Genomic DNA, 25,539 nt, shown 5'->3' with positions numbered 1-25,539 from the left:
ATGGCGCTATATAAAGAATCAAATTATTATTATTTTAATAAAAAGTTATGATAGAATGTACGCTGAGACACACAATGAACTGTAAGAGATGCGTGTAAATGTTTTCCTGATGCAGAACAATATAAATGTTTGGTTGGCAGCAGGGGTTTTCAGCAAAGAGAAGAGCTTACTTCATGAGGATACAGCTTCAATTTTAATGCTCTGTATAAAATTTACAGCTTTACAGAAGCAGAACACGGAAATGTCCGTGTGCCCTCACACATGCTCCTAAGTCTCTGTGTCCTGATAGATGTCTCTACAACACCAACACCTTATTAGCAAATAGTTATGTTTTCATTTGGACCCATGATTAATGTAACAGCCTTGTATAATAGTTTGCTTGAATATTTGGTGGCACTAAATTAGATGAGGTTGTGGGTTCTAATGGAAAGAAGCAGAATTTGATTTGGACACATGCAAAATGTTTGATGCAAAACAATAAAATTTTTGTAAGCCACTAAATTTGTCCAGCAGATTTAGGATGAAAAGGAATCTCAAAGGGATACCTGTGAATTCTGGTAAGAAAGGATGTGCAACATAGCTCTCACACCACCTTGAGCATTTAGGGCCGTAGAACACACCCCGATATTAAAGTGACTCTGTACCCACAAATTGCCCCCCCCCAAACCACTTGTACCTTCGGATAGCTGCTTTTAATCCAAGATCTGTCCTGGGGTCCGTTCAGCAGGCGATGCAGTTATTGTCCTAAAAAACTACTTTTAAACTGGTCAAACGTGCCAAATGGGAGTATCTGTGCCCTAACTTTGCACCACCCCTCTGTCCCTCCTCCCCACCCTCCTCATCATTAGGAATGCCACTGGAACATGTTTTCCATGCTGAACATTGCACAGGTAATTAACGATCCAGCCCATGTGCCGGGCTGACGCAGGTGAGGAATAGGAGGCAATCTGCCTGGAGCATTCCTAATGATGAGGAGGGCGGGGAGGAGGGAAGGAGGGGTGGTGCAAAGTTAGGGCACAGATACTCCTGTTTGGCACGGGCTGCAAGTTTAAAAGTATTTTTTTTAGGACAATAACTGGATCACCTGCCAAACTGACCCCAGGACAGATCTTGGATTAAAAGCAGGTATCCGAAGGTACAAGCGGTTTGGGGGGGGGGCAGATAGTGGGTACAGAATAGCTTGCCAGCGCTCGCTTGCTCCTTGTTCCCCACTCGCTGTCGGTGCTATTACAAGCACTGTCAGCGAGGAGCTGGGGGGTGTGGGGAGCTGCGGAAGGGGCTGGAAGCCCATAGAAGATAGCGGCAGACCCTCGCTATTGTTATCAGGATTTTGGTTGTGCATGTCAGCTGATCGTTACCTTTCTGCATGAGCTTTTACACCAAATGATTATGGTCCGGGAATCGTTTTGTGTAATAGTGCCCTTAGAACATTGATTAGGGATATTTGCCAAGCCAAATCTCTCTCCAAAAGAAAAGACTTAGCCAAAACTCATCCCTCAAGAACCAGTCAGACAAACCAACACCTTAGGCTCCACATTCTTCCAGCTCCTTACCCAAATGGTAATAATGCGCCCTTCCACCATTGGTGCACAGTGAAGTGTGTAAATAAATGAGTTTGGGGGAGGTACACTAGGTAGGTAGGTTGCCCTGTATATAAACAGAGGCTCCTAGTGACTAAATACCCACATTAGGTAGGTCCCCCAATAACTAGGCTTCCTTATTAGGTAGGCAGTTTCCCCCCTCATATGTAATTTCCCCCAGTAGCCAGGTCCTCCTATAGGTAATTTCTTCCATTAGCCAGGTCCCTCTTTAAGTAGTCTTCTCTATTTCCCTGTAGATAGTATCCCCAGTAGCCAGGTCACCCATGTATAGTATCATCCCCAATTGCCAGGTCTCTCTATAAGTAAAATCCCCAGTATCCAGGTGCTGCCGAGGGGTATTCCCAGTAGACAGGATTCACATGTAGTTAGTATCCCAAGTAACATGGCCCTCCACTGTAGAATGCCCAGTAGACAGGTCCCCCTGTAGGAGGTATCCCTAGTTGCCAAATTCTCCCTGTGGTTAGTATCCCCACTAGCTGGGTTTCCCGTGCAGGTAGTATCCTCAGTAGCCAGGTCACCCCAGAAGGTAGGTCCCCCTTGTAGTCAGGTCCTCTTACCATACTTACCTACCTCCTGGCACCTGCTCTGGCAGAGGGCACAGGATTGACATAACCATGGGTGCCTCTACTGCAGTGGGGTAGGGTAGGAACAGAAATACTTTGTGCAGCTCCCATTTAAGTCAAAAGGAGTAAGGCAAATTGCATAACTCCCAAACTTCTGCTCTGTTTGGCTTCCCAGCCTCTGGCAGCCACAAATGGTTAAAGGAGGCTAAGAAGCCATCTTTAAAGTGAATGTGTCATCAGAAAATGACTTTTTTAATGTTGTTTTAATGTTAAACATATTTTTAAAGCGTTTTTGGTGAATTTTTTTATTTTATTTTTCTATCTATATTATAAAATAATCCTGATATCCTCCAGTTTTCCTTTTTTACCACTGGGGCTAAAACTAAGCAGAGACTTCCTGTTGTGTCTGTGGTGAGAATGAGAATTGACATGCCGCTGCGAGTATGTAAGTGACAACCCCCTTATCCTTCCGCTGGCCGGTCCATACATTACCTGCTCCACGCTCCAGCTTGCTTTGGGGGTTCCCAGCTGGACGTCCCGCTCAGCCAATCAGTGGCTGCGGCGCGGCAGCGCACTGATTGGCTGAGCGGGACGTCCAGACCCCAGGAACCCCTGAAGCAAGCCGGAGGAGGTTTGTTGTGGAGCTGCAGATGCAGAGGTGACACCAGGTAGAATGGTGCTAAGGTGGAAACACTCCCACTACAAGGAGTTGGAAAATACAAAGAAACGTCCCTCTACACCAGAGATGGGGAACCTTTGGGCCCTCAGCTGTTGCAAAACTACAATTCCCATCATGCCTGGACAGCCAAAGGCCGTTCGTGCCGCTCGCTGCCTGACCCGCTCCCTTACTTGTGGCAGGAGGTCTCCTGCGTCCCCTCGGGCTCCGGTTCCTCCTTCCTCCCCCCTCCCTGGCGTCTGCTCAGTATGCTGCGTGGTCTCTGTGTCTCTGAGTCGGTGCGTACGTCCCTGCCTCCTAGGGTGCGCGCCGACTCTGCTATGTCCTAAAGGGACAGTGTCACCACTATTGGCCTGGCTATTCCCTGCCCCTAATAAAGTCTGCTCCTTCCTGTTCCTTGCTGCCAGATCTATAGTGCTCTTTTGCAGAGAAAGTGTTGCTCAGCTACTGTGATTCTAAGGGTACTATTACACGGAACGATATTCGGCTGAATCGGCCCTATCCGGCCTATTATCATTCCGTGTAATAAAAACAACGATCATTGTCATCGGCTGATCGTTGATATAGGTTCTGACCTATAATCGTCGGCCACCGACCGTGCACCACTACGGGACGCTGACGATATGCAAAAAAGGAATACATACTTATCCAGGTTGCAGGGCTCCTCTTCCTCTGAGCTTCTCATCCGGTCCCGCGCGCTCTGGCTTCACAGCAGCCTGTCTCAGCTGACAGGCCGCTTGGCCAATCACAGTCCGGGACCGCCGCGGCCAGTGATTGGCTGAGCGGCCTGTCAGCTGAGACAAGCCGCTGTGAAGCTGGAGAGCGCGGGACCCGGGGAGAAGCACAGAGGAAGAGGAGCCCTACAACCTGGATAGGTATGTATACAGTTTAAACAAAGGCTGCAAGAACATCGGTAACAATGTCCCTACTGCCCTTATTAAACGATTATCGGCCCGTGTAATAGGCCCAGTAAACGAGCGCCGATCCAGCAGATTGGCGCTCGTTTAGAGGTATTATCGGGTCCCCATTGGTCCGTGTAATACCACCCTAAGTGTACCAGTCCTTTTGCTCACGTTCTCTGACTTTGTTTCTGTTTACCACCAGCCCTGACCTATCTGCCTGTTCCTGACTACATCCCGGCCTTACAACTTTGTTCTTTGCCTCTCCTCGCCCCTACACAAGCAAGTCGCGCCAGGGGTAGCAACCTGGGGGTCGCCTGCCGCAGCAAGCACATCCCGCCTTGCAGCTGGCACTGGTGGAGACCAGCGACCCCTTAGACTCTGCTCCCTTGTGCGGCTTAACACCATCGCTTGTGTAGGTTACGTGGATCCATTGCCTCCAGCCGTTATACCTTTAAAGGGGTTGTCCAGTGCTACAAAAACATGACCACTTTCTTTCAGAGACAACACGACTCTTGTCTCCAGTTCAGGTGCGCTTTGCAATTAAGTTCCATTTACTTCAATAGAACTGAGCAGCAAAACCCCGCCCAAGAGTGGTGCTGTCTCTGGAAGAAAGTGGCCATATTTTTGTAGCGCTGGATAACCCCTTTAACCTACTGTTTATGCCACCTTTGACCAGGAGGATGCGAGCAGTTCGGGGGGGGGGGAGGTTCCCATCTTCAGCTCTTCTCTGTAGTGTGTAATTTTGTTTGGGATATAATACAAATACTGGGGAACACATAGGGGATTTATTAAACATGGGGGGAGATTTATCAAGCATGGTGTAAAGTGAAACTGGCTCAGTCGCCCCTAGCAACCAATCAGACTCCACCTTTCATTTTCCAAAGAGTCTGTGAGGAATGAAAGGTGGAATCTGATTGGTTGCTAGGGGCAACTGAGCCATTTTCACTTTACACCATGTTTGATAAATCTCCCCCATGGTCAGTGAGCAATTTTGATGGAAAAAAAAAATACATATAATAAAATAGTTTAATCCAAATAATATACTTGGACCGCTACATTTGAAGTAAACCATTTTCCACAGTCTGAACAATAAAATGGCTTCTTTTCTTATGCTGAGCAAGAGCAGATCTATGGTTATAACATTTCCCACATTCTGAACAAGAAAATGGCTTCTCCCCTGTATGGATTAACTGATGATTAATAAGATCAGACTTCTGGCTAAAAGATTTCCCACATTCTGAACATGAAAATGGCTTCTCCCCTGTGTGAATTCTCTGATGGGTAATAAGGGCTGATTTCTGTCTAAAACATTTCCTACATTCTGAACATGAATATGGTTTCTCTCCTGTGTGACTTCTTTGATGTTTCACAAGATCAGACTTTTGGCTAAAACATTTCCGACATTCAGGACATGAATACGGCTTCTCCCCCGTGTGAGTTCTCAGATGTTCGATAACACTTGATTTTCTTGTGAAGCATTTCCCACACTCAGAACACGAAAATGGCTTCTCTCTTGTGTGAGTTTTTAGATGTTTTGCAAGATTAGACTTTTGGCTAAAGCATTTCGCACATTCTGAACATGAATATGGCTTCTCCCCACTGTGACATTTCTGGTGCTTAACAGCATCCGATTTCTGGATAAAACACTTCCCACATTCTGAACATAAAAATGGCTTCTCCCCTGTGTGAATTCGCTGATGTTCAATTAGGTTTGCTTTTCTGGTGAAACACTTTCCACATTCTGTACATAAAAAAGGCTTCTCCCCTGTGTGAGAACGTTGATGTACAATAAGATGTGATTTGTGGAGAAAATCCTTTTCACATTCTGGACATGAAAATGTTTTTTCCCCTCTGTGCCTTTTTTGATGTGTCAAAAGATCTGATTTCTGGTAAAAACATTTCCCGCATTCTGGACAGATTATATTCTCAGCTCTGTAAATTCTTTCATGCACAGAAAGAATAGATGAGTTCTTTCTAAATTGTTTCCTATATTCAGAACATGTAAATATGTCACCCCCTGTATCTCCAGTACTTTGTTTTACAAACTGTGACTGACCAGATGGCGGTTCCTCGTGACCAGTGGCATCAGTAGTACGATCTCTCGTGTGAATAACTGGGGGTATATTTGTGGTAAAAAATATTATGGAATGTTCTCTATTATTGTCCTTTGTGCTATAGTTCTGTTTCCTTTCATAATCTGGAGATAGAAGCTGATGTTCTGCAAAGCTTATGGTGCAGTCATCTGTTAAAAAAAAACAACAACAACAACAAAAGATTTTGTTAAACTTTACTATACACAATAAAGTACATACTGTAAACCATTCCTACACATAGTTCACTATACAGTGCTAAAACATGTATCAATAACATTGCAATTCCAAAATAAGAAGTTTTGAAGTTTTGGAGCCTAAATGGCCCGGACAGGTTGGAGGACAGAAACAAAAAAGATCAGACATGTTGGATTTTGTTCTGTGAGAGAGGCTGATGCCAGCTTAGCATTCTTCTTTCTATGCACAATATGAATGTTCAGCCATGCCATACTGGATTTAAATGGGTATGGGTCCAGTAAAAACTTTTTTTTTTCAGATAAATATGCCCAGGCTGTGGGACAAAATAAAAAGACACTGTATTTACCTCTCTTGCTCCCCAGCAGTCTCTGTTATCTTGTTGCTTGGTCTCCGCTGTGTTCTTCTTCCTGGTGCTGAGGTTGGCACAAGACATTAACACTCAACCAATCATTGACCAAGGTAGACAGTGTCTCGTGCCCACCCAACACCAGGAACTGAGGCCGATACTGGGCATTGGGAAAACAGCACCTGTGCTGCCATGTAGTTACCGTGTATATGAATATAATATGCTATATACATGATCCTCTTTTTTTACGTAATATATATTATGTAATGTATATTACACAACTGGTCATTTCCTGATGATACATTGCCTGTAATGGTGGTCACTCACCTGTGCTGACATCTGTAGGCATTTCTTCCTCCTGATACGGCTGGGTTACACTCACATAAGACTCTTCTTGTTTTATGTCTTCAGCATTTACGTAATGCAGGTTTGTAACCTGATCAATCACACATGGAACAAATAATAATCAATGACGGAGACAGAGAAGATTAAGTTATAACTAAAGATGAGCAAACCGGGAGCATGCTCGAGTCGATCCGAACCCCAGCGTTCGGCATTTGATTAGCGGTGGCTGCTGAAGTTGGATAAAGCCCTAAGGCTATGTGGAAAACATGGATATAGCCATTGGCTGCATCAACATTTTCCAGACAACCTTAGAGCTTTATCCAAGTTCAGCAGCCCCCGCTAATCAAATACCGAACGTTCGGGTTTGGATAGACTCGAACCCAAACCCGGTTCGCTCATCTCTAGTTATAATCAAAAGAATAAAAGATTCTATTGTGGCAGAATGTGTTTATTCCAGGTAAAAACAACATCAACTAATGATATCAAGAATAAAATGGGCTCAAGCCCATGACATACAGTATGTCATCTACCTGATCATCTTGTGGGTCACTGTAACTTTCCTCAAGATAATCCATGGAATACAGAGGACTGGGGCTTCTCTTTGATGTTCCTTTCTTACTTGATTCATCTGTAGAAGACACACAGTGAGTGAGCACATTACTTATACCTGATCATCAGCTGATGGATATTGTTGGTGGATATTGATCCTCCAAACATCAATGTCATATTTATTTAGTGAAATTCTATTTTGGTCAAAAGCACAGAAAATAAACATCAGCTGGAAGTTTATTCCAAGCGTCTACTACTCTTTCTAGTCTACTCTTACTAGTATAGTAATTGTAAGGAGCTAGCCGTCACGCTCGGCTCCCGGAGTGTGTGGCCAGCCTCTTGTAAGTGCCGACAGCGTCCCTGGCAACCGGTCTGGCCGGTTGCGGGGAGTGCACCGACAGCGTCCCTGATGACCGGCCTAGCTGGTTGCTAAGAGTGCGTTGGCAAAGCGTCTTCAGTTATTACCAGGGCTTCACCGATCGGCTCAGGTATTTACTATGGTGACGTGCTGACTGGCTGCTGGCACCACCAGTCAGCTCCGTAATATGCTGGGGGGATCCTACATTGTATCCTGATTGTGTATTCCCTGGTTTCCTGATGCTTCGGACGTCCACCATTTTTGAAGACCGTCTTTGGATCTTTTCTACTTTATTAATATCTTTTTGTAGGTGAGGTCACCAGACCTGGACACAGTATTCCAAATGTGGTCTCACTAGAGCTCGATACAGCGGGATCATAATCTCCCTCTTCCTACTTTACCTAAATACTTATATCTCTAGCTATACAGCCCAGCATACAATTTGCTTTCCCTACCACCTGTCTCCACTGGTGACTCATTTTAAGTCAGAAATCACTACCCCTAAATCCTTCTCTTCTGAGGTCTTCCTCCTCCCCAAGTGCATTATTTTACATTTGCAAACATGAAATTGCAGTTTCCATTGTTCCATTGTTCTGACCCCCACCGATCAGCTCTTTGGCACCCATAGTACACTGAGAATGGAGCCAGAAGCAGTTGCCTCTGCTTCCTGTGTAGTGGTGGCACCAGTTACTGCAGCCTCAGCTCCTGTTTTAGCGAATAGTTAAGAGAATATGTTTTACTGTAGAATATTTTAAGATGATGTTGTTTACAAAACTTTCCAGTCATGGATAAGGAATGTCTCTTCTTACCTGGGGATGTAAGAGTCAGGTGATTCTCTATAATAAGATCCACATACTGATCTTTGTGTCCTTCTAAATACTCCCACTCCTCCATGGAGAAATAGATGGTGACATCCTCACATCTTACAGACACCTATTATACACATACAAGATACAAACTCTTGAGGAAAAGGGCAAAATCATGTCATCTATGTCAGTGGGGTTATCCCTAAACATTCTAACAACTGACAATAAAAATAGTCAGGGCCGTTTCTGTCAAGAGGCAGAATGAGTATTGGGAGTGTTAGGTCTAGGTTTTGAGATGGGGCGGCCGTCTGAGGTTTGCCTCAGGCAGCAGAAACCCTTGAATCGGCCCTGGAAATAGTAACATGCAGTAGTTAACTCAGTCATACATGAGGAGTAACGGAGGAACAGCACAATGCGACTTTACATTAAAAGATGCAGCAGGGAAGTCTTGACCACCTCTAGATCCAGACTCCCCTGGGCTCCACCGTCTGACAGGCCCTTTTTAAGTATACTTGAATTGTGCTCATCTCTAGCGCTCACCTCTCCCGTAAGCACCTCAGTGATCTTGTTGGTGAGGTCTAGGATCTCCTGATAGCTGTGTCTCTCATGTATTAGTGAGTGAGGTGAAGTCACCATGATGGATTCCTGATCCCCGCTATATTCTTCATTCTCCTCAGTGATCTTCTTTACTACTATGTAATCCTGTGCATGGAGAAAGACATCCATTCTATTTTGATTTCATTTTTAAGTTTATCACCTTTATTTCACCAGTCATGTCCTTTTTTTTTTTTTTTTTTTTAAAGAGGATGTACCATCAGGTGCATCCTCTTTAATATGACCCACGGACAGAACGGTGCTGTCACGGGAAAGCTGGTGCCACGGTCTGTTGTTTGAACCACGGCGCGGTTCTCGTGTACGGCGCCTTTCTATTCACGGGTACTGGGCCGGGGCTGAAGCACTGGAGGCGGGCCGGCCCACCCCCAGTGGGAGGTAATTCCCTCCCCTCTATGACGTGGCTCCTTTACAATCAATGGCCCGTCTCCAGTGCTTTAAATATCTTTAAATATACAAGGCAAGTCATGTGAAATGATTTCCAGATCCCCTCACCTTTCCAGTCAACAGGTAGATGATCTGTAAGGTGAGGCTCAGTATTGTGTCCGTCATCTGTTTCCTGTCTTTATCCATCCTTAGTAGGCCAGAAACAGACCTATTTTCTGCTTCAGAAACCTTACGAGAAATAAAGAGAGAGATTAAAATAACACTTGGACACCATTGTATCTATCTATGTATATGAAGTATGTATACATATTTCAGCAGCTTTAATGGTTCCACACATACGCCGATCAACCATAACATATAAACCACTGACAGGTGAAGTAAATAACATGAATTATCTCAACTTTGACAATGACACCTGTCTAGTGATATACGGCAGCAAGTTACTGGTCACTTCTTAAAGTTAATAGCCCGGAACTTATCTTTAGATAGTGTAAACTTTGACGGGACAGTCTGATTTATCAACGTGAGTGATATGTATGTAGATATATATATATATATATATATATATATATATATATGTGTGTGTAGACTGACTGATAGACCTGGCTCATCTGAATACTATCATGTCTGGACCGACTATGTGAACAGCTAGCATATGCACAGGGGCCAATATTCCTGATGAACAACTTTATCACCTACAGTAACCCACCCAATGCCAAAGGAGTTGCGATGGGTTACAAGATGGGGGTCTGATTCGGTGGCCATTCATTGTAATACACACACTATACCGTATATGCACCATATAGACATAAAAGGTGTATATGTAATATACATGGCTATTCCACAACTATACAAAATATTAACATTAGATACTTCAATATTATATATATATATATATATATATATATATATATATATATATATATATATATACATACATATCCTTTTTTTAACAACTACGTATAAGAATAAATACAAGTCAGACATACCCTGATCACATCCTGGAAGCTACAGGACCTTTGGTGATGTCATGTCATGTGATCAGTGATGGGCGGAGTCAGGCACAGTGTGACTGATGTGATCTGTCACCTTTGGAGACACAAGTTAGCTGAGCAGATGTAGGGCAGGATGTGTGATGTGATAATGTGTATGTGTAATGTATGTGCAGCAGAGATGACTGTGCAGGGAACAGGGGAGAGATCAGAGTAGTAACCCTGTCACTGCTCCGCTCTCATTTCCCTACCAGGATCCTTTCTCTATACAGTGGTACCTTGGTTTAAGAGTAACTTGGATTAAGAGCATTTTCGTTTAAGAGCCGGTTCACACTGAGCAAACACGGCGCAATTCCGTGGCGGAGCTCTCTGCCGCAGAAACCCGTCGTGCTCAGTGTGCTGCTTTGAGCGAATGGGAGAGCGCGCGCCTGTCCGCTGCCGCCACCCTCCGCTCACAGAATGAACATGTTCATTCTTTGAGTGGAGAGGGAGCGGACAGGCGCTCGCTCTCCCATTCGCTCAAAGCAGCACACTAAGCACGGGGGGTTTCTGCGGCGGAGAGCACCGCCACAGAATTGCGTCGTGTTTGCTCAGTGTGAACCGGCCCTAAGAGCTCACAGTTTTTCAAAATATTGACTTGGTTTAAGAGCTCCCTGTACTGCATAGCAGGGTCTACAGCCCTGTACTCTGACCCAGGAAGTCTCCCTCACCTTCCAAATCATGGCAGATCCACTTTAGGCTGGGGCTTACATCAGGGGACAGGAGTGTGTAGGTAATCTCCTCATAGCTGTAACCCCTGTTAGCACCTGTAACCCCTGTGATCACCCTCGATAAAGCAACACGCGAAACGCGCGTCGGGTGTATGGTGAGGTGGACTCGTATACTAAGGACACGTATGGGTAATATTTACTATATGTGGATGGTATTTCTTTCTGTGTACTCACTGTGAGTTATATTTATGTATTGTATGTAGTACCAACCCAGTGCCCAGTATATATGTGTATATATAGGTTCCCCCTTTTTCTACTGTTATCTATTTTGAGATACCATATCTTATGTACAAGAACCTAGTTAATCCACCGTCTTTATGGGGATTTGTATTAGCTCCAGCCCCCCTGTTATGTATTTTTAATTGAAATAATTTTTTTTGATATTCTAATAACAATAAAAAATTAAGTATTTATATATATATTGGTCTTGCATTCATAGTTTTTTCTTTTGGTTTTTATGTTGGACAGTTTTGGGTGCGCATAGACCGCACTATTCGGGCCTTATATAGGATTACATGTTGTAGTGCTGCAGTTCACTCATAGTTGCTGTAAATCCTTGGTTATCGTGATGTGTACAATCACCCTTAGAAAACCTATTTTTTTAGCCCTTATTTTTTTTGAATCAGGTAATTTTTATTAACACATTCACTGCAGTACAGTCTTGCATATAAACCATAACATGTACAGTTTCCAGTTTAATACAAAGGTATTTTAAACAGATGTGAACAAGTAAAACACACTTCACACATAATACCTAAGGTACCATAAACAAGTAAGGAACCAAAAACAGTGTCTGCAGTGAATCCACCTTTTTCTACATTTTCCTCCCAAACAAATAAACAAGAAGAAAAATAAGAAAAGAGAGAAAGAACATGTGAATGTAAATATTCTGGAAATTATACCATGCCTCACAGGTCGTATGACACCCTGTGTCGGTAACACTACACATCAGAAAGTAAGAAGAAAGAGCAGGTGTAATAAGCAGACATAAAAACACAAAACTTTTGCAGCCCTCACTGTGTCCGTTCAGCTAGTTCCTACATTCCCATCTAAGGGTCCCCACAGCATCATGCATGTATTCTAAACTTCCCTGGTCCTACCAGTAGTCGCCTAGGCAGGGAGGAGATACACATTTAGGCATCTATATACTATGTTCACCATATCACTTATCTAGTAATAAACTGCTGGAAGGGGTTTCTACAGGTTTGTAGTAATACTTGGGTCGGAATACCTGGCGTATCCAGCCATCATCCCCATATTTGCTCAAATTTACGGAGACATTTCCTTTTGACATATACACCTCTTTCCACTCTAACAATGATGTTCATCCTATTCAAGAATTCAGGTATAGTAGGTGGTTCTTTATGAATCCAATTAGAGGCAATGCACTTACGTGCCTGATACATTATCCTTTGCACCCCTAGTACAGTATAATCGTCCAATTGCAAGGTACTAAGCATTCCTAAAATATACTGTTGCGGTGATAACGTTATAGATACACCAAAAACCCGACGAATAATGTCTCCCACCCCCTCCCAATATGCATGCAGTACCCGGCAGCCCCAAAACATAAGAAATATATGGGCGTCCTCTTCATCGCATCTAGGACACTTAGATGTTGGCCGGTACCCAATTTTATGCATAATGTGTGGGGTTTTATAGACCCTATGTAGCAGAAATAGTTGCGGCATCCGCTGGGCCTCGCACAGGGATAACAGGGGAACCATTTCCAATACCTCCCGCCACTGGGATTCATCAATAGGTCCAACATCCTGAACCCACTTATCCCTAATTGTCAGGGGAGTTGTGGAAAGTCTCGATTGCAACAATGAGGAATATGCTGAGGATATAGCCCCCCGTCGTGTTCCTTTTTCACCCACAGCCTCTAGGAGGTAATGAGATTACAGGTTTAAGGGTGTCAAATTATTTTGGGTCTGTAGTGCATGACGAATTTGTAAGTATTTATGAAACATTACGTTTGTAAAAAGGAAAGTTTCTTTAAGTACATCAAAGGAGATAATCGAACCCTCCCTCCATACCTGTGTAATATAGTAAATCCCTGCATTTTTCCACGGGGAGAAACCCTCCAGCCGAAATAGTTCTGGCAGCTGCGGGTTTTTCCATAGTGGGGTAAGAGTAGTAAAACCAGATATACCCAGTGTGAGTCCAAACTACTCAATAGGCGCAATGTAGGCATAAACCTGCCTCGACCCATAACACAGGCCGTATCCACCGCAGCCAGAGGTGGCGTGTGTCCTGTTAACCAGGAGACCATCCGACCTGCTATTCCTAATCCCTCCGTTTGCCCCCACCCTTTCATGTGTTGCAATTGGGCTGCTATAAAATACAGGAGAGGGTCAGGGATCGCCAGACCCCCCTCAGTCTTAGGCCTTTGGAGAGAGTCTAATTTAATTCTGGCCATCTTTTTCTGCCATATAAGCTCTCTGAACAGGGTGTTAATTTTTAAAAAATATTTGTTCGGGACCCAAATAGGGGAATTGTGCAGTATATATAATAATTGCGGCATAAGCACCATTTTAACAAGATTACCCCTGCCTACTGCCGATAATGGCAGGCGGCACCATGAATCCACCTTAGTCACACTTTTCCGAATAATGGGCGTCAGCAGTGTCGGACTGGAGTGCTTGGGCCCACCAGGGGAAATCATTCATGGGGCCCACCCTTCAGCCACTATACTTATCTATGGTAACATTAATAAGGGTCCATTAACACGGTGTGATATGGGGCAGCATAGGGCTGCAAACGATTGCTAATCAGCAGGGCAGGAATACACCGAGATGTGCGGCCAACAACAATGATTTATACAGCTGCACAAAAGATCAAATCAGCCGACTAGCGGGCATTTGCACGTCAGCTGATCTCTGACACTTTTACATGGGGCTTCCTAGGAGCTTTTGTTACCTATAATTGCCCTGTGCAATTGGCTATAAGACAGGTTTCTTTGCATGATAACACTTTATACAGATACAAAAGTCATACAGCTACCAATAACACCAGTATATAAAGAGCAAATATCCCCACACATATTACCGCCATACTGTTACTGACCAGATCCTGTATACCAAGACTGATATTACCAATAATACCAGTATATAGGAGGGAAATAGTATCACCATACATATTACCGCTATACTGGTGCTGACCAAATCCTGTATACTATGACCAATATTACCAGTATACAAGGGGGAAATATTACCGGGCCGCTACTACTGATTAGTACCACCACATACTGACTTACACCGTCACCACTGCTACTGAATAAAATCCTCTGTACACAGACCACTATCACCTCATACAGTCATATAGAGGCAGACCCAGCTCTACACAGGCTCTATACACCATATACATTACACTGCAGTTACATCAGGTGACTCACAGGAGACGTCTTCTCTGATCCGAGTTCTTCGCTTTTCATTTTCTTCTCCATCTGCCCTGGGCCATTAGAACTTCTCCGAGCCACGAATCCACAGAATCTGCCAGACAGACATATTAGTCTCCTCACTCTGGCACCATCCTCATCTATATACACACTGCACATCTGTATTGGCCCCTTTACTGGTCCCTTGTTCAGTCTTCCATACAGATGGCCCCATGTGCATCTACTATAGTAGAAATCCCCCTATGCGCAGTCCCCCTATAGTAGATGACAACCTCTGTGCATCCCCTATACAAGGGGTAGGGAACCTTGGCCCTCCAGCTGTTGCAAAACTACAACTCCCATCATGCCTGGACAGCCACAGCTAAAGCTTTAGTTTTGCATTAGCTGGAGAGCCAAGGTTCCCTATCACTGCCCAATAGTATATGACCCCCTCTGTGCATGCCCTATTATATACATCCCCCCTGTGTTGTCTCACCTATAAATGGCTCCCCTATGTTGTCCCCCTTATAAATGGCTCCCCTGTGTTATCCATCCCGCATATACTGTAGATAGCCCCCTTTTGTTGTCCATCCCCCTATACAGCCCCCTTATGTTGTCCATCCCCCTATATAGCCCCCTTCTGTTGTCAATCCCCCTATACAGCCCCTTATGTTGTCCATCCTCCTATATGGCCCCCTTATGTTGTCCATCGCCCCAAAACAGCCCCCTTTTGTTGTCCATCCCCCTATACAGCCCCCTTTTGTTGTTCACCCCCCTATATAGCCCTTCTGTTGTTCACCTTCCTATATAGCCCCCTTCTGTTATTCACACCCCTATTTAGCCCCCTTCTGTTGTCCATCCCCCTATATAGCCCCCTTCTGTTATTCACCCCCCTATATAGCCCCTTCTGTTGTTTACCCCCCTATATAGCCCCCTTCTGTTGTCCATCCCCCTATATAGCCCCCTTCTGTTGTCCATCCCCCTATATAGCCCCCTTCTGTTGTCCATCCCCCTATATAGCCCCCTTCTGTTGTTCACCCCCCTATTTAGCCCCTTTCTGTTGCCCCCCCATTTAGCCCCCTTCTGTTGTTCACCCCCTATATAGCCCCCTTCTGTTGTTCACCCCCTATATAGCCCCCTTCTGTTGTTCACCCCCCTATATAGCCCCCTTCTGTTGTTCACCCCCCTAAATAGCCTTCTTCTGTTTTTAATCCCTCTATATAGCCCCCCTTCTGTTGTTAATCCCCCATATAGCCCCCTTCTGTTGTTAATCCCTCTATATAGCCCCCCTTCTGTTGTTAATCCCCCATATAGCCCCCTTCTGTTGTTAATCCCTCTATATAGCCCCCCTCCTGTTGTTAATCCCCCATATAGCCCCCTTCTGTTGTTAATCCCTCTATATAGCCCCCTTGTTTTTCACCCCCCTATATAGCCCCCGTCTGTTGTCCATCCCCCTATACAGCCCCCTTTCGTTGTCTATCCCTCATATAGCCCCCTTCTGTTGTCCACCCCCTATATAGCCCCCTTCTGTTATCCATCCCCCATATAGCCCCCTCCTGTTGTCCATCCCCCATATAGCCCCCTCCTGTTGTCCATCCCCCATATAGCCCCCTCCTGTTGTCCATCCCCCATATAGCCCCCCTTCTGTTGTTAATCCCCCATATAGCCCCCTCCTGTTGTCCATCCCCCATATAGCCCCCCTTCTGTTGTCCATCCCCCATATAGCCCCCTCCTGTTGTCCATCCCCCATATAGCCCCCCTACTGTTGTCCATCCCCCATATAGCCCCCTCCTGTTGTCCATCCCCCATATAGCCCCCTTCTGTTGTTAATCCCCCATATAGCCCCCTTCTGTTGTTCACCCCCTATATAGCCCCCTTCTGTTTTTCACCCCCCTATATAGCCCCGTCTGTTGTCGATCCCCCTATATAGCCCCCTTCTGTTTTTCACCCCCCTATATAGCCCCCGTCTGTTGTCCATCCCCCATATAGCCCCCTCCTGTTGTCCATCCCCCATATAGCCCCCCTACAGTTGTCCATCCCCCATATAGCCCCCTCCTGTTGTCCATCCCCCATATAGCCCCCTTCTGTTGTTAATCCCCCATATAGCCCCCTTCTGTTGTTCACCCCCTATATAGCCCCCTTCTGTTTTTCACCCCCCTATATAGCCCCGTCTGTTGTCGATCCCCCTATATAGCCCCCTTCTGTTTTTCACCCCCCTATATAGCCCCCGTCTGTTGTCCATCCCCCTATACAGCCCCCTTTCGTTGTCTATCCCCGATATAGCCCCCTTCTGTTGTCCACCCCCTATATAGCCCCCTCCTGTTGTCCATCCCCCATATAGCCCCCTCCTGTTGTCCATCCCCCATATAGCCCCCCTTCTGTTGTCCATCCCCCATATAGCCCCCCTTCTGTTGTCCATCCCCCATATAGCCCCCTTCTGTTGTTCACCCCAATATAGCTCCCCCTTCTGTTGTCCATCCCCCATATAGCCCCCCTTGTTGTCCAACCCCCATATAGCCCCCTCCTGTTGTCCATCCCCCATATAGCCCCCCTTCTGTTGTCCATCCCCCATATAGCCCCCCTTCTGTTGTCCATCCCCCATATAGCCCCCCTTCTGTTGTTCACCCCAATATAGCTCCCCCTTCTGTTGTCCATCCCCCATATAGCCCTCTCCTGATGTCCCCCTAAAAATAAACAAAAACAACTCACCTTACAACACGCTCCCCCGTCGGTCGCGGGTGTCTTCTTCTCTCTTCACGACAGATCAGCCGCATCCTGGTGAAGTCCCGGGCAGCACGTCGCCTCTGAGCTCTGTGTGCGCGGCGGCGGCTGAGACTTCCGGTACACGCTCCCAGCCGGAAGTCCCAGCCGCCGCAGCGCACACTGAACTCAGAAGCGACGTGCTGCCCGGGACTTCCCCAGGATGCTGCGGATCTGTCGAAGGCGGGAGCGGAGGTGACACTGACACTCTTGTGATCGCAAGCAAACGCTGCTTGCGGTCACAAGAGTGATTGACAGGGTGGGAAGCCTATGGCTTCTCGCGCTGTCAATCAGCACACTACATTTAACTGGAAGCGATTGTTGCGATCGCTTCCAGTTAAAAAGATAGGTGCCGCACCCGAGTGGGCCCCCCGGGAGCACGGGGCCCCGGCTGGGCTTGCTGGCTGGAGACCACATGGCTGCAGTCTCCAGCCCTGTGTCCCCTGACAGGGGGCGGGGCCCACTCCAGCTCGGGGCCCAGCGGGGGTTTCCCCGGCCCCCCGGTGGCCCAGTCCGAGCCTGGGCGTCAGGTTATCCTGAATATAGTCCTCCACCCGTGCCGATATCACCACCCCCAGATATTTAAAACGCTCTACCCGCTGCAGAGGAATGTGAGGGGATCCTAGTGATGATAACGAGGCGTCAGAGGCATCACTACAGACTTATCCCAATTGATGGCACAACCTTATTTAGAACCAAACTGGGTGATAACATTCATGATAGGGGCAATGGAAGTGTCATAATCATCTGTGTATAATAACATGTCATCCGCGTATAGGGAAATTTTCTCTTCCTCCCTCCCCCCACCCCCCCCCAGGGGAATCCAGGGGAGTTTGACGTCAGCTGTCAACAAGGATATAGGCCTAAAACGCCCCCTGAGGAAGCGCCAAACGTGAAACGTACGTTGGGGAGACGCTGACATGGGTGAGTGGTGATTTGATTACGGGCTCACAGGGTTTATGGTTCTCTTGGGTGGAAGTTAGGAGATAGTCCCCATTGTGGGAAGCTTGTACTTGGTCTTATCCCATCCCCCTATGTATAACCTATGTTTACACTGCACTGAGCACTTTCGGAGCAGTTGCCTGTTTGAGCCTATGCTACCCATCTCACTGTGTCAGTTTATTTGGATTGCCATAAAACACCATGTAATGTAGTTTTTTATATTTTTTATCATGAGCAGTGTTATTGATTAATAAAGATTTCTTGTCATTATATTTGGTCCCTTTTTTGTATATAAAGGATATAGGCCTATATGAATCAGGACGCGTAGCGTCCTTTCCCGGTTTTGGGAGGACCACTATAATGGCCTCCCTTTGTGATTGGGCTAGACTGCCAGATTGTAAAGCTTCGTTAAATGTGTCTAACAGTTGCGGAAGAAGAATGTCACTGTGCTTCTTATAGAACTCTCCCGGTAACCCGTCCACCCCCGGGGCTTTTTCATTTGCTAACGATTGTAGGGATCTTTCCAGCTCCTCTAGTGTCAGCGGTTCATCTAACATGCGCATTTGTTCAGTCGTCAGAGATGATAAAGGTATATTTGCTACATATTCCCCAATACTTTCCCTGTCAGACGGGGACAACCTGAACGCATATAACGCCTTATAGTACTCATACAGACACGCCAGGATGTCAGCGTCATTCGCTACCCTTCCCTTGTCAGGTGATATGAGTTCAGCTATATGTGGGGAACCTGATTGCGCCCTAATAACCATAGCTAACATGTGCCCAGCACTTTCCCCCTCCTGATAATGTGCCTGTTTGCTGAAGAAGCGTTTATTGTCAGCTGTACTAGTCTGATAATCTTTAAGCAGTTTCTGCGCTTCCTCCCAATTATTCAAATGTTGTGCGGATGGGTTCGAAATATACTTGGTTTCAGTGTCTACCACTCTACGCTCATAAGATACCAGCATGGCTTTCGATTTGTTTTTGTGTCTGCTGATCTTTTGTATATATAATCCCCGAACAAATGCCTTCATAGCATCCCAAACTACGGTTCTAGAGGAAGAGCCAACATTATGTGTAAATAATTCACTAATAGCTGTCCCCATAGACCCATCCGTATCAACCAATTGCAGCCAAAAGGGGTTTAAACGCCAAACTGGGCCTGCCCCGGGTGGTCTATAGCCCCATTGCAGTTGGACATGTAGCGGGGAGTGATCTGACAAACTATGGGGAAGATATGCCACATTATGTATGTAAGGCAGGAGCGCAGCACTGCCAAACAGCCAGGTCTATACGGGACAGGGAGTGGTAGAGTGCTAGAGTAACAGGAGTATTGCAATGTAGTTGGATTACGTAACCTCCACACGTCCATCAGACCAGCCTCCTCAAGAGTTCTAGCCATAGGAGTCGGTGCTGTCGGTAGAGAACTAGGGTTAGCGACAAATTTATCCAGACTAGGGATTAGCAAGTTATTAAAATCACCAACTATCAGTATTGGTAGAGGCGGTAATCCTGACAGAACAGCCAACACTTTTTTCAGGGTGGCACCATTATAGGGGGGAGGTATATAAATTGCCACTAGTACAAAAGAAATTCTATAGATTGTACATTGTATACACACAAACCTCCCATCAGGATCCACCAGGGAGAACTGACATGTAAATGGGAGATCTTTATGAACCAGCACCGATACTCCTCTAGAGTAGGTAGTATACACTGAATGATAAGCATGTGATATCCATCTGCGATTAAGGGTGGGTGTAGTGTCTCTGGCAGGTATGATTTAAGGGCAGTGAAAATAGCACAGCGTATAGTAGCGTCCCCCATGCCCCTCACATTCCAGGCCGTAATATGTACCTTATACGCCATCATCGTTCATGGTGAGTATGTCCACCACCCCCACCCTCCCATCCACCAGCAGGGGAAGCAAAGTAAACACAGTAAAATAGTATTGTATGCATGTGAGGTAAGCATGACGTCGGGTGCCACAGTGAGGCGAGGTAACTGAACTTAATTAACCCATAACAGTTAAAACAAACAAATACAGTAACAGTTAACAGTGTCTCACATTTGGAGACTGTAAGGCACCTGGGGTTCATAAGGCAGTGAAATAGTTCACTGAACTCGGCAGCGCTTCACTAGATATTGGAAGTTACTTAGTAAGCCTACTATGCAATTTATCCATGTAGCTGCCCGCCTTACTCAGATAGGGATATATAACAGCCCATATAAGTAACCAACAAATAACTCGCTGATAACCAGAGAACCTGTGAGGATACATCAGAGCGGAGTCTCATAGCGATCTGTCAGTTGACAAATGTGACAAGGGAGCATAAAGCATCAGCATCACATGGGTGATCAGTTATTTCTGTTGTCTTGTTTAATGCGTCTTTCGTTGCCGTCGAACCATTCCATCGCACTTCTCGGACTCTCAAACATGTGCACTGAGCCCAGAGCTACGATCCGCAGTTTAGCAAGGTAGAGCATCGAGTAGATGACATTAAGTGCACGTAACCGCTTTTTAATATCAAGGAACTGGGCCCTCCTCCTCGGTACTTCCGCAGGGAAATCCGGAAAGATAGACACCCGACTAGATGACTAGATCCTTGCAGTCTCTGGCAGCTCTCAGTATAGTATCTCTGTCCCGGAAATGCAGGACCTTTATCAGAATAGGTCTCGGGGGTGCCCCTGGTGGCGGCTCCCGGAACGGCACCCTGTGGGCCCTTTCAATAGCAAATAGATGGGATAACCTGTCCTTTGCAATTTTCTCCTTGAACCAGTTCTCAAAATATGTAACTGCATCCTTCCCCTCTGCTCGCTCAGGGACTCCTATTATGCGTACATTGCTCCTACGGAGCCTATTCTCCAAGTCATCAGTCTTATCAAATAGCAGAGAGACATTATTAATGACTCTTTTAAGGTCTCTAGCAACTGGAGGCAGCTGATCCTCAATGTCACTTATTCTGCGTTCAGCCGTTTTAACACGCTCATTTGTCACCTTAAGATCTTGTCTGAGGATCAGCATTTCCTCCTTTATTGAGCCCATATTATTATGTAGTGAGAGAACAGCCGTATATACATCTTTCAATGTGGGTTCTGCAATAGCTGTGGCAGTACGCTGTCCCTGGGAGTTATCACCCCCATCATCTGTGGAGGAGGCTGCGGCCGCGGATAGAGTGTCCATCTCCTCCCCAGTGGGGTCCCCTTCATCCTCCGCCCTGACACCTGCAGCGAGCCGGGGTAATGGGAAGAGAGTGAGGGGAATAAGGAGAGGATGATGGTGATGGTAGTCTCTCCTGAGTGTGGCGCTGAGCTCCTCTGTGAGGGGATGCACTGAGGGCTGCAGGGGGAGAGTGTGCTATACCTGCAGGATGGCTGGAACTTGTCACAGTCACAGGTGGGCACGAGGGCTTCTGCAGGTACAGGGGGACTCTCTGGCGCTTCCCGGGTATCTCTCTCTCTTCTGTGGCTGCTGCAGCGGTTTCTGTAGGGGGGCTGCACCCGTTTGTAAGGTGGTCGGTGGTGTGGACCTGTAGTTCCCCCGGGGCCAACCCCAAAATACTGCTGCCTGGTAATATGGCCCTTGATGGTGGTGTGGTGCAGGTGGACCAGACAACAGGGCCAACCCCAAAATACTGCTGCCTGGTAATATGGCCCTTGATGGTGGTGTGGTGCAGGTGGACCAGACAACAGGGAGACAAGGAGGGAGGCAGTGTAACAACAACTCCTTTACTGTTAGACGTGCAGATGGTATACAGTCCTTTGGTACACAGCGGTGATTACTGGCGGCTTTGACTGGGTTACTGTACTTGTGAGAGCCTGGTGGTGTGTAGAGAGACGACCTGCCTTAGGTCCTGGTCTGCCAGTACGTGTGAGACGCTGGTGAGCACGGTGATCCTGTGGACTTCTCCCCAATGATGCTTGAGTCTGCTTTTCCCTCCCTGTCTGCTAGGGAGCTTGCTGCTTAGGTTACTGGGCCGGGCCTTAGGCCACAACTTTCGGGTCCCAGAGGTATCCAGGGGTCCTAGTCAATCCTACCCCCCGAATGTCAGGAAGATGGGTGCCGAGGCCTACGTTATCTCGGCTCCCTCCTACAGCCAAGTCTCTCCACTGGGTGTCTGTCTTTAGGATTCCCACTGACTGTATATGTGCTGCCCCTTTCCTGAGGGGGCACCTGACAAACTGTCTCTCAAGGTCTCTCTTTCTCTCACCTCCAGCTGTTTGTTCTCTTGCTGCTCTGTGTAAGATCTTTCTCCTTGTTCCCCTCAGCAGCTTTTCTCTCTGTGGTGATCTCCTGAGGTGATGTTATTCCCTCTACAGCTGGTCACTTGTCTCACTGGTCTCTTGTCTCCTGTCTCAGCTAAGCTCTGCAACAGCCAGCCTTATATAGGGGGCCTATCTGCATAATCCCTCCCCCTTCTAGCAACTTCCTAAGCTTACCACACTACCTAGAGCAGTTCCCACTACGGTCAGTAGATGTCGCTGTAGTGTGTTGGGCAGTGTAAAGCATGTAACCCATCTCTGCCTGCCAGTTACTGGTAACGAGAAATACACAGAACAGTTGCACATAAAACATGTTAACTCCTAAAATATATAATAACACTTGTTGACAGGTGCCATCCTCAGCCCAGCCACAGGAACCATGCTCTGGTATACTACACACCCTCATCCCAGCCCTCTGCGGGAGTCACTATGGGTGCGTGTACATATTTGTCTAGCTTTGCCGCCACCTCACGCACCTTCTCAGCAGCCACGGCGCCATCTTGTTTTAGCGGCGTGGCTGTACCGGCGTCTTTCACAACCTTTCCTCCGGTCCGCTTGGTGACCACTATGGCTGTAACGTGTGCGGGCAGCTTCAGTGAGGGTCCCTGGGTCAGTTGCGGTGCAGCGTGTAATGAATTGTGGGCTGTATCGGGTAGTTTGCAGGATTCAGTAGCGGGAGCTCCGGAACATGCGACCGCTCACATGTCCGCCCAGGCCACGCCCCCTTTTAGCCCTTACTTAGGTAGATATAGGAGTACAGCAGAATGCCATCCCCGTTGGCCAGAGGAAATGGCAGTAAGAGCATCTGTCACTCTGTAGGACATGTTCTGTGCTGCATTACACAGACAGCCCATTGATTGTAATGGGTGGTGTGTAAAGCTTAACATGTACCTGTCATCATAGAAAGCTTTGAGTTTTGAAAATTTTAATTGAACGTTTTTTGAACATAATTAAAATATAACAAGAACAACGCCAGATAACAATTGTTTTTTTGGCCACGTCTTAAGTTGACATGTGGTAGACAGCAAAAAAAAAAAAAAAAAAAAAAAAAAATGGGTATAACATAATTACAATGTTTAGTACTCAATGAATGATACACCTGGCGTTTGGTAAAGACATCTTTGTGAACTGAGTATTTTACTGAAGGCACAAATTTTGTCATAAAGACATAAAAGATGGATTTTATTTTTAGTTATGGAAAAAAAAATATATATATATATTGGTTGGGGTGTTCAGACCATGAGAACGAGTCTGCACGTTCTCGCTCAGCAATGTGTCACATGACAGAGATGACAGCATAATGTAAGTCTATGGGGCCGTCTCATTCATAGTGGGAAGAGGGTTACGGCAGCAGAACACCTCCCTCTTCCCGCGTGTTCTCCTGATCGGTTCCTGTCTAAACACTCAGACCTCAACTGATAAAAACTTGCAATAATCAAAAAAAAAAATTCTGTAACAGGCGCCACATATCATGGACTGTACACTTGCAAGTGAAGGGTCATGTGAACAGAAACATGTTGGCTTTCTCTGGCTTGTCATCTAGCTCCAATCATGCACTTCTACTCAAACTTCCAATGCACCAGATTAGCATATTAGGAATATTGTGAATAATTCGAAAACCAGATCTCAAATTTGAAAAAGGTGGTAGATTGCTGGAGTCAATGTGGCCGAGCCGATCTGACCATGATGTTTCTTCAATACATAAAAACCATCAACATGGCTTGCGGATGGTGGAAACGCCAAACACCTTTAGATCACAACGCTGCTGCTCGCATTGCTGGCACTTCTATCAGACATTGCGATAGAAGCGCCAGCAAGGCGTGAAGCAGCTGTCACGTTGTGATTTGAAGGTGTTTGGTGTTTCCACCATCCGCAAGCCATGTTGATGGTTTTTATGTATTGAAGAAATAAAGATGACGATTTTAACAGGGTCAGTACACCCCCTATTTCTCTTTATGCTACGGTTTGCATTCATACGGACTTACGTTCTAGCGGAGCAGCACCATGATACTCTTGATCTATCACACCTATTAGTTCCCTATCCTCCATCTTGTTGTATGCACCAGTAGTGCGGGTAACTGTGACTTTAAGAGACCATGATAAAAAGTTATGTGCAAGGCCATGTCCTGGAATTACAGTGGGTCTCAGGAGTGACACCCGCTGTGGTCAGTAACAATAAATAAATCTCCCTTATGGTACTATTAGACAGGCCGATAGGGGCCCAATAACAACTGTAAGCGAGCGCCGATCTAATAGATTGGTGCTCGTTTACTGGGCCTATTACACGGCCCGATAATCAATTAACAAGTGCTGCATGGACATTGTTACCGAAGTCCTTGCCGCCCTTGCTTAAACGGTATACATTACCTGTCCAAGCTCCAGGGCTGCTGATGTCCGCTTCTCCCCGGGTCCCACGCACTCTAGCTTTAGAGCGGCCTGTCAGCTGACAGGTCAATCAGCATATCACAGCAGGTCCCTGTGATTGGCTGAGCGGCCTGTCAGCTCAGACAGGACGCTCTGAAGCTAGAGCGCGCGGGACCTGGGGAGAAGTGGACAGCAGCAGCAGCCCTGGAGCGTGGATAGGTAATGTATATCATCAGTCGCTGGCCGCGCACCGCTATTACATGTAGCGATGCGCGGTCGGCGCCCGACAATTATACGTTCTAACCTAAATCAACGATCAGCCGATGATTGGGCCGATTATCGTTCCGTGTAATAGCACTCTTAGTCCTTTCAGCAATTGGATCAAATGGTCATGTTTACTATTTGTAAAGCAAGTAAAAAACACACAATAAGAGTTACCTTTTAAATAATCTTTTTTTTAATCCTTTTTACTATTTTGTAATAACTTGGTTAAAGTATAATATAATAAAGTAATATAACAGTATGTACACAGTACATAAACCTGTAATTCACGAACAGCGCAGGATAAATAATGTAAGGTTTCTGCACAATGTGTGCAGCTCAGGGGTCTACAGACTGTAACTCTGGATCAGTACA

At 46.1% G+C, this 25,539-nt stretch overlaps 1 protein-coding gene across 1 annotated transcript in view; it reads right to left on the bottom strand.

The window, feature by feature from the left end:
• Positions 1–4,754: 4,754 nt before the first annotated feature.
• LOC138800071 (uncharacterized) overlaps positions 4,755–25,539 on the bottom strand; it is a 44,376-nt gene continuing 23,591 nt past the window's right edge. Inside the window, exons 14-19 of the mRNA XM_069981878.1 lie at positions 9,542–9,661; positions 8,975–9,136; positions 8,438–8,561; positions 7,252–7,349; positions 6,704–6,812; positions 4,755–5,984 (exon numbers count right to left, since the gene is read on the bottom strand). Coding sequence (XP_069837979.1) covers positions 4,795–5,984; positions 6,704–6,812; positions 7,252–7,349; positions 8,438–8,561; positions 8,975–9,136; positions 9,542–9,661 — 1,803 coding nt within the window. The 3' untranslated portion in view covers positions 4,755–4,794. The remainder of the gene's footprint in view (positions 5,985–6,703; positions 6,813–7,251; positions 7,350–8,437; positions 8,562–8,974; positions 9,137–9,541; positions 9,662–25,539) is intronic.

This window comes from Dendropsophus ebraccatus, chromosome 8 (assembly GCF_027789765.1).
Source record: "Dendropsophus ebraccatus isolate aDenEbr1 chromosome 8, aDenEbr1.pat, whole genome shotgun sequence".
NCBI lineage: Eukaryota > Metazoa > Chordata > Amphibia > Anura > Hylidae > Dendropsophus > Dendropsophus ebraccatus.
This window is presented reverse-complemented; position numbering and strand designations above follow the sequence as displayed.